This window comes from Ornithodoros turicata, unplaced genomic scaffold, assembly GCF_037126465.1.
Source record: "Ornithodoros turicata isolate Travis unplaced genomic scaffold, ASM3712646v1 ctg00000858.1, whole genome shotgun sequence".
Classification (NCBI taxonomy): Eukaryota; Metazoa; Arthropoda; class Arachnida; order Ixodida; family Argasidae; genus Ornithodoros; species Ornithodoros turicata.
The window spans coordinates 968,229-978,164 of record NW_026999407.1 but is presented as its reverse complement, the minus strand read 5'-3'; the positions used below and the strand labels follow the sequence as shown (position 1 = coordinate 978,164).

Here is a 9,936-nt window from a genome sequence, read left to right as displayed (position 1 = left end):
GTCGAGCTTCTCGGTATAATCTGTGTCGTTTGAACAAACCCTGCGCAGTCTGACACTGTGCCCATTAGGAATGCCAACCTTACAGTGGCGCGGGCGTGGTGACTGTTCAAGTGACGGTATCGTTGTTTGTCACTTGGAATCGAACCCACATCTTCTGGATTACCGGTCCAGGGCTCTACCAATTGAGCTAAGCTAACACTTTTTTTCTTTTCCACCTTTTATTAACAAAAAAAAACACAGAAGTACACACAAGTACAGCTAAGCTAACACGCCTCTCCAGCGACTTTCGGGGTGCGTCATCTGAAGGGACGACAAACCCTCACTCACCCTCCTTTCACTCTTACATTTTTTGCTCACTCATACACACATTCATACGACGGAGATCGACGCAAGCGGCACCTGTTGAACAAGAGAGAAACTGATGTTCTGAGGCTGGAACAACATAGAAGGGACAGATACAAACAAAGCCTCAAATTGCCTAAGAAATCAACGATGAAAGATGAAGGTAACTGAAATGGTTAGCCAGCTGTAGGGATCGAACCCACATCTTCTGGATTACCGGGCTAGGGCTGTACCAATTGAGCTAAGCTAACACGCCTCTCCAGCGACTTTCGGGGTGCGTAATCTGAAGGGACGACAAACCAGCCACTCACTCTCACTCCTTTCACTCTTACATTTTTTGCTCACTCATACACACATTCATACGACGGAAATCGACGCAAGCGGCACCTGTTGAACAAGAGAGAAACTGATGTTCTGAGGCTGGAACAACATAGAAGGAACAGATATAAACAACGCCTCAAATTGCCTAAGAAATCAACGATGAAAGATGAAAGTCACCGAAAAGGTTAACCAGCTGTAGGGATCGAACCCACATCTTCTGGATTACCGGACCAGGGCTCTACCAATTGAGCTACGCTAACTTTTTTTTTCTTTTCCACCTTTTATTAACAAAACACACAGGTACACACAACTACAGGTACGTCACACGGTTGCAACGCCGTGGGCCATTACAAAACGTCTAAAGAGAAAACTGAAGACCTTTTGAATTTGTACATACGATTTTACAAGTACGTAAGGGCATCAGACAATGGTTTGAGCTACGCTAACGCGCCTCTCCAGCGACTTTCGGGGTGCGTCATCTGAAGGGACGACAAACCAGCCACTCACTCTCACTCACCCTCCTTTCACTCTTACATTTTTTGCTCACTCATACACACATTCATACGACGGAAATCGATGCAAGCGGCACCTGGTGAACAAGTCGTCTCTTCAGATGACGCACACCGAAAGTCGCTGGAGAGGCGTGTTAGCTTAGCTCAATTGGTAGAGCCCTGAACCAGTAATCCAGAAGATGTGGGTTCGATCCCTACAGCTGGCTAACCTTTTCAGTGACTTTCATCTTTCATCGTTGATTTCTTAGGCAATTTGAGGCTTTGTTTGTATCTGTCCCTTCTATGTTGTTCCAGCCTCAGAACATCAGTTTCTCTCTTGTTCAACAGGTGCCGCTTGCGTCGATTTCCGTCGTATGAATGTGTGTATGAGTGAGCAAAAAATGTAAGAGTGAAAGGAGTGAGAGTGAGTGGCTGGTTTGTCGTCCCTTCAGATGACGCACCCTGTTTGTCACTTGGCTTTTTGCACAGGATTGTGGTGAGGTTGCCTTTGCCTAGCTATATTGTGGTGCCGAGAAAGTTGATTGAGTGTTGGTGATGTGGACCTTATAATGCTGTGCGCGGTGTTTAGTAGATCTGCGAACTTTTGAATTTCGTGTTCCCCGTGTTCCCATATTATACATATATCAGCGATGTATCGATGTATCAGTCGGCTTGACCGATTGGCATTGGCATCGCGAAACAAGATGGCGGTTACTTCCAGAACTGTCGAGTGAACGTTACCATGGAATGGCTACGTATGTTGACTGTTCCAAACAATGTGTATCGTCTGCGGGCAGTTGTTGGATGTAATGCATTTCACACGCTTCAACGTCCAATCTTGTCGTGCTGTTTGGGCATTTGTGTAACACGGGTACGTACCATTTTCTGTATTTTCAGTCAATACGGGGTGTACACGGGCAATATGGGGCCCATATTCCCAGGATTTTCCCAATATTGGCTCAAACTTGGCAATACGGGGACCTTATTGCCAGGGTTTTCCCCATATTGGCAAAACGGGCCCCATATTGGACCCGTATAGCCAATGACAAGCCAACATGGGCCCAATATTGTGTGCTGCATAGGACATCTTTCTTAACTCCTTTCACTCTGGCGATCTGTTTGTGGGTCCGGCTAAAAGAATGCTGTACGTTTTGGATCGGATGGTTACGACTTCTTGAATAACACCACCTCCCGTCTCGTCTTTGAAATACCCTATGAGGTTCGCGTGCACGTCTTTGAAAAGCGGGTGGTCCGGTGGATAGGAGTACATATCTAACTCATCCTCAATTTTCATCAGCTGCTCTTCGAGGCTTCACACTGTGCGTATCACCATAGACCAACTGCACTGGACATGTCAAGCGAGAAAAGAGCAACTCGTAAATGAAGCTGTACATTCGGACTGGGGATATCTCTAAAATATCAAAACACACATAAAGGGGGTGCGTGCATTTGATGCGACGCTGTTTCGTCTTGTACAAGATGCAACTGTCACTACGAAAATGACGAAAACGAAAAACGATACACGTTCAGAGTGCAGGGCGATGATCGTGGTGTAGGTGTCACTGATGACTGCTGCAGAGTAAGAGGCCAGCGCCTCCAGAACCACTTTACTGTCGGTGAGGATCGACCAGGCTCTGGGCGCACACGAGGAGACATGTCTCATAGCGGCCAGTAGTGCGAATGCCTCGGCCTCAGCAGATGACATAACAGGGAGCTTGAAGCCGTGCTCAGCTCCATCCTTTGGGATGCAGAAGGCAGCAGACGACCCAACTAGAGAAACTGAAGCATCGGTGTATATTTGGGTTCGATGCCGGTGGTGACTGTAGATGTGGAACAAGGTCAGTAGGCAGGCCACAACTGTTGGCACAACCTTCTTTTTCCTAAGGCCCGGAATTGACGTTTGTACAGTGGGGTAGTGAAGTGTCCGCATGGGTGGCGCAAAGAAGGTACGGGTGGAGGTTGAGGGGATGTTGCTTCGTAAACGGCAAATAGCTTGACCGAATGCAGATGCGGGATAACGTTACGCAATGTCACAGAGGTAATGGGCGCGTCATTCATAACGTGTCGTTTCTCTGCACGAATGTTTGGAAAAAATTGTCTTGGCAGATTGAAAGGATGCTGTGAACACGTTTTGTTTTCATACCCACCCAAGCATTACACAATACTGAGCCCATATTGGCTGATCATTGGAGATAGAGGTCCAATATTGGACCTGTTTTGCCATATTGCACGTGTACTCCCCATATTGACTTGAAGATGCAGAAAATTGTACGTACCTGTGTTGCATAAATGCCTAAGTGGCATTGGACGTTGAAGCGTGTAAAATGCTCAATTCAATACGTCATTACATCCAACAACTTCCCGCAGATCATACATATTGTTCGAAATAGTCAACATATGTGGCAATCCCATTATAATGTTCACTAGAACTGAACAACTCAACCTTCCACTTGTTGGAAGCAGCCGCCATCTTGCTGCTTTGTGGGAAAGGCATTCAGCGTCAACTCGTGTTTCAGGTGTCTCTGCTAGTGGAGAGTCCGTTCTCGTCCATGAAACAGTGTCCGTAAAGCTGAACTGTGTGAAAATTGTTTACACTATTATGATTGCCATCTGGAACCGAACCCTAAAAGCTGAACGTGAACCGAACCATTAAATATAGATTTGACTCTCTGTGCAGTGCTTACAAACTGTGCAGTGCTTACAAACTGTACAGCGTTGAGGTGGTTTGTGAAAAGGTATAATGAAGCATGGGCTCTCATGCAAAAGGCCCATGCAAATCCAGCAAGGAGGAAAAGGCCTGGAACTCTGTCTGTATATTTTTCACACATACTTTTACAACTGCAGCATACTTGAGCTGTTTGTGTACCAACTGTATGTAGCACTGGATGTAAGTTTCAGCAGAACAGTTTGGCAATTTGATGAAGCTGTCTTGTGTAAAGCTTGTCAGAGTGACAGGCTAGGGCAGTTTGCAAAGAATGTGTGCTGTAGGTAGGAAACCAACCTCCCTGATTTCCAGTCAGCCTGTGTTACTACCTCGACATCAGTGTGCTGCATACATACCAAGTGCCTTGATCTGGCACGAGCAATGCTTTGTATACGCTGTCGGACATCTCGACTTGTTTAGCAGTGCCTTTCTTGTTGCAATTTTTACTGCCGCTAGTATTTTGTTGCCTTTTCTGTCTTCCATGCAAACGGCCATGAAGACGTTGGCGCCACCTAGTGTGACGCCTTGCAACTAGGTAGTCACCTGTCGTCGATCTCTGCTACCAGCCATTGTCTCCTGCGAGCAAGATGGCTGCCTCTTGTCAGTGGCCATTCCAGAACGATTTCTCCTATATGGCATCGTTGATTTTCAAATAAGTTGTTCCTCTCCACTCTATTTCTATTTCTTAATTTTTTATGAGTGAGACTAGATGCCAACATGCAGAGTGGTTTGGACACTTGTCTGATGCTCCCCAATTAGTGAAATGACTCACTGGATGATCATAATTGCCATGGGGCTCCTACCTGTTTGAATTGCTAATTAATGACGTCCCCGAGTAGTCTGCGTATTGCCCGCTGATTGTAGTCGTTCCCTACTACAACGCCCTCACGTTCTGTCATTGTACTAGCTCCATGATATACCGTGTGCAATGATACCGGGGTTGTGAAAGAAGGCGTTCAGAATGATCCTTCAGTTCTGGCATGTGTATCGTACCTTCACTGTGAACGGTTTTCGAATGAAACAAGTGCTTAAGTACAAGGACCCTACTTCATAGAATCTGTGACAAAACTCACTCATATTCTGTCACAGTACTAGCTTCTTCATCTACAGCGGCAGAAATATCGCTCAGTAAGCACATACCGGGAGTGCGAAGAAAGGCCTTCCCCCCCCCCCCCCCCCAGAATGAGGCTTCAGTTTCAATTTTCATTTATTTTCTTCGTCTGTGGGAGGAAGAGCAAAAAGCCATTCTGGCATGTCTATCGTATCCGTCCTTCAAGATGAAGTGGTGCGAATGACAAGAGGATTACGTAGCTCGAATTCTCATCTATAAAGCAGCAGGGTCTTGTCAGGGAGAAAGACACGGACCTTGTGAACGTCATCGCTCTGACAAAATACAAGGTGCACCGTGCACGGATGACAAAAATCGTCGAAAAAAACTTGATATTCAAATCAGCGTGATTGAAAATCGCAATTGTTGCCTTGCTTCGCAACCCACACGCTGAATCAGAATGGAACAGTCTCTGTCTCTAGAATAGCCCATAAAACAGCTATTTACTTTACATTGATCATAATTATTTGTTGTTTAAGGTGTTTATGGAAGTGTTCAGAGCATTCAAATACTGTACTTATATTTTATATATAAATATTCCTCTTGCAAAGTACTTATGCTAAGTATTTAAACGCAATTTACGGCAAAGTATTTTGCGTTTATTTTTAAATTCATCTAACGTATTTTTGCCCGCATTACGAGCAACTACATACACAGCAATTGGGTAGTGACAACCACGTGATTTATTAATGAAACACAGAAAGAACAATTAATATACTACAGGTGTCGAAAGCACGTGCGCTTCCATGTCTTGTGGCTAGTGGTCGCCCCAATAGATTCCTGTTGCAGTAGAGATAAAACACAAACTTTTATACATAACACAATGGAGACAAACAAGCTATGGATATCGTATTTGCAGATGAATTGTACGTCTGGCCGTCCTTTCGAAAAGAGTATGCAATCAGTAGGTGACGAATTAGAAAAAAAATTCATTCTTTAATTAGGTAGTTTACTATGCAGGAAAAAACTGGAATCTGGAATACTCTTCCATGAGAAATACGTAAAATTACAACCTTGTTCGTTTTCAAAAGTGAGATTTCTCAAATGTTATGGGCGGATTGTTAGTTCACTAGTTAGTTTTCTTTTTCCTTTGTGTGTGTGTATATGTGTTGGATTTTATGTTCTGGTTCCCCAGCTAAATATGGCTTTTCATTGTTTGTCAGTGTGTAGTTTTGTACACGTATCAGCTTGCAGACTGGAAGGGACCGCGTCACAGGTGCGCCTTGCGATCCCGTTGAAAAACTGTATATTTCTTTGACCAATAAATAAAATGCCTACCTACCTACCCACCCACCTATGAAACTGCGATGACGCCTTTACCTGTAGCCGCGTGACATCTAGCTCCAGTACAAAGTCAAAAAGTGCATTTCACGGGAGCCTTCGCACTGTGTCTCGGTATATTTCCTCATGGACAAATTTAGTAACACTGTCTATTGGGAAAGGTGTTCAGGAGGATCTACAAGAGAGCCTGATCAGTGTGCAGCGTATCAACCGACTGATCCCAAGGTTGCGTGTTCGAACCCCCCCTCCAGCAACTAGGTGGCAGAGTACAAGTAGCTAGGGCATGCTGTCCCTTACCAGTGACGTCAGATTCAAGACACCGTGGGACAATCTCACTGGAATCCACAGATGATATTTTACGCATTCAGGTGTACCAATGCGAGTGATCTTTCGTAGCCCTTACGTGAACAGACAAATTTCATTGTGTTCTTGTCGTTTGTCCAGTTACGCACGAAAAAATGATACCCATTTTCGTTATTGTGTCGCGGGGAGTCACGGTTTGCGAAATATAAATGCCTCAGTACTCGCTTGCACAAAAAAGCCGGAAAACGTGCATGACGTCATCGAGGGTTCTCTTCACTCCCCCCCCACATTCGAGGTCTGCCTGCAGATGAACGAAATGGACCTTCAAAGAGCAATGTTGCCAGACGCTTTGGTACATTGGTCCATTATATGTCGTCATACTCCTCAGATCTAGAAGTTACATTCGCATCACAGGGAGAAAAAATTTTTTAGGATAAGCGTTGAAATGCGGGGTAGTTGGTAACAGTACATAATGATAGACGGAACGCAGCCAGGAACGCAGCCAGGGACACAGACAAGGAAGCGCACAAACGAACTGCTGGAGTTCGTTTCCTCGTCCGTGTCCCTGGCTGCGTTCCGTCTATCATTATGGTTTAGGATCGTCATACGAGACACGCGGATTCCAATGGCATAATTTCGATACGATCCCCAAGAAAAGATATTTTGACCGCGCTTTGACCCCTCCCCCCCCCCCCCCTTGACGATTATGCTGCACTGGGTGAAATGACTGGTTGTAAAAGCAATCTAAATCCGCATTCGTGATCTCTTCTGACAGGAGTCAACTTTAATATTCATTGTTCTGTTGTGTGGTCTCCTGATGACGACGACTTGAGGAACTCAGGGTACCGTGTATCGAGCTTTCGTGAAATACGCTAAATTTAATTTACGGATAGAAAGATCATGATGAAAGAAATGACGGAGAAACTAGCTCAAAAGTCGACATATATACAAGAACATCGTTGTAAGCCATTAAGATATCTGGTGTCCGAAAAATTGATGCAATGTCACAAAAGGTTTGATGAAGACAAATACGTATAAAACTCAATGAAGTAATGCTGTCGATGACGATGGTAACTTACGGCTGTCAGGGACAGGGTCTATGATAGGGCTCCTGTGTTGGCTCTCGTGCTGTCCAGATGTATCTGCGGGAGTCAGAACAATTAATCTCTGTAGGATAGTCAGATTAGGTAAAGTAAAATACGTCACTTGCTCGACATCTGATCGTTTTCTGAGAGGTGAAAGCACGACATCGTTGTTTGTCTCGTGTAAATATTAGAGGAATTAGATGATTCCATGTGCGGCGCGGACATTGAACACAAGTCTTCGTTCATATATGAGCGTCATTTGTTAGATCGAACCGCAAATGGGGAGAAGTTTTGACATCTGCGCGCCCTTACGTAGTCCCAAGGGCATCCGTATGCAAACGGTAAAAGTTTAAGCAAACTATTCATAACTACGTAAACAATGACATTTGGCCGAGGCAGACCACAATTAGGGACGACATAAACAAGTAAGCCTCAAACGCCCAGAAATCAACGAATGCAACAACTCAGGGAAAATATTCCTGACGTCAGCACCTCTTTTCCCTGAGTTGTTGCATTCGTTTATTCATAACTAGCTTGCCTCGAACCGGAGCCAATCAGTGAATAACATTCTGTGTCACACACGATTGCGATTGGTTCCGATAGGCACAAAAGACTTACCAAAGTTTTGCTAAAACGTGCTATTGCAATGGCCGTCCTCGGGATGTTGTACGAGTAAGGAAATGATCTCGAACTGTGACCGTTGTATTTTTTCCTTCCTTCCTAATCAAGCACCAGTTAGTATGCGCTCCTTCCTTACTACAGTCATGTCTCGCTTATCCGGAGCTGAGATATCCGGACTACATTACTGGGAACGAACCTGCTACCATTGAATTTTGTCTCTGTTATCCGGAGTTCGTTATCCGTATCCGGACAGCAAGTACAGGGAACAATCTTCCAGGACATTCTGATTGGCTTATCCGGAAAAGAGCCAATGTCCTCTGTCCCTGGCAGGGCCCCCAAACTCACCTCGGAAAAGCGTGCAACGAAGAAGGCCGCCACTAGATACCCCACTGTTGCCGTTCCGGATCACTTCAGCGCGCTAAGTTTAGCGGCAAAATGTTTTTGTTGTTTCTGCGAATGAATCTAGTCTTTATATGTCCAAATAAAACGCGTATAACAACTTTCTGTGTCGTGTTTCACGTTTTGGTCCCGTTTTTAAACGTGTTGAGCGATCGGAAGGATCTAGTGCACGGCTGCGTGCATCACATGGCGTACCTGTCGTACCAAGCGCCGCCACTGGGCGCCGCAGGCGCAGTCGTCCATTTCTCCTTCGGTGACTTGGCCTGGCTTAGATTGTGCTTCAACTGGATCTTTAGCGCGCTACAATCAAACGCAAGCCAACGTCTGGTAACAATGGGGTATCTAAGGGCGGCCTCCGGCATTGCACGCATCGGGATAGGAAGAAATACATGGGAAAATGGCGACCTTGGGGGACCTGGTCCCTGGTGTGTTCGCATTGTTCCGGAAAAGAGTCACATCTTACGGGGCCTTCTGTACTGTGTGACTCCCCACCGGGCGCAAGAAATCCACGTGCGAACGTCAATGTCGTCCGAAAGCATCGCCCGTCTTTCGGCCTATGCGGAAGGCATTTGCAAAAACACGTGCACGGGACCAACTTTCTGAGACCCTTCTTAAAACAGCAGGGTGACGCAGCGGGTGCCGTGGTTGTCACCAAAATTCCGTCACACGCGTGCTGCAGCTTCAAGCAGCTCACTTCGCACCAATTTTTTCAAGTAGGCATCTTTTCCTTGTTTTCTTTTCTTTAGCTTTAAAAAGGTCAACCAAATTTTCCAGGTTTACCCCGAAGTTTGCTTAACCCGGTGTATCCGGAAATTCGTTATCCGGACGAAAAGGGACGACTCCCGAGGTGTCCGGCTAATCGAGACATGACTGTATATCTGATCTGAGCTCAGTGTTAAGACATGCCGGCCAACGAGCACTTACCAATGCTCCCCAATTAGTAGTTTAGTTTCCAGCAGTTATCTCGATTGGTTAGCTCTTATCGGTTACCTGTTCCTCGTTGGTAGGTGCTTACTAGACGGCAGGTCTTCGTACTTATCCCCAAGGGCAGCATGAGACATTGTTCATGCACTTCCTTATCAGTCTCACTCTGTCAGACTTTATCAGTTGTGATAAACTCAGCGAACCATTAAGCCCAGCTCATCCGGTCACTTGGCCCAGCCACTTTGACAGTTCGCCTTCGGTTACAAGCCCTTATCAGAGACCTCTCAACAGTCGACGTGTCCCCAATATCCCATTTATGCTACAACACCCATAACATTGTCAGTTGTTATCTGCCAA

General features: G+C 45.6%; 1 protein-coding gene across 1 annotated transcript in view; it reads right to left on the bottom strand.

Annotated features, from left to right (window-relative positions):
- Positions 1-5,626: 5,626 nt before the first annotated feature.
- Positions 5,627-9,936, bottom strand: part of LOC135375381 (papilin-like) — a 59,362-nt gene continuing 55,052 nt past the window's right edge. The window contains exons 26-27 of the mRNA XM_064608097.1: positions 7,630-7,692; positions 5,627-5,746 (exon numbers count right to left, since the gene is read on the bottom strand). Coding sequence (XP_064464167.1) covers positions 5,724-5,746; positions 7,630-7,692 — 86 coding nt within the window. The 3' untranslated portion in view covers positions 5,627-5,723. The remainder of the gene's footprint in view (positions 5,747-7,629; positions 7,693-9,936) is intronic.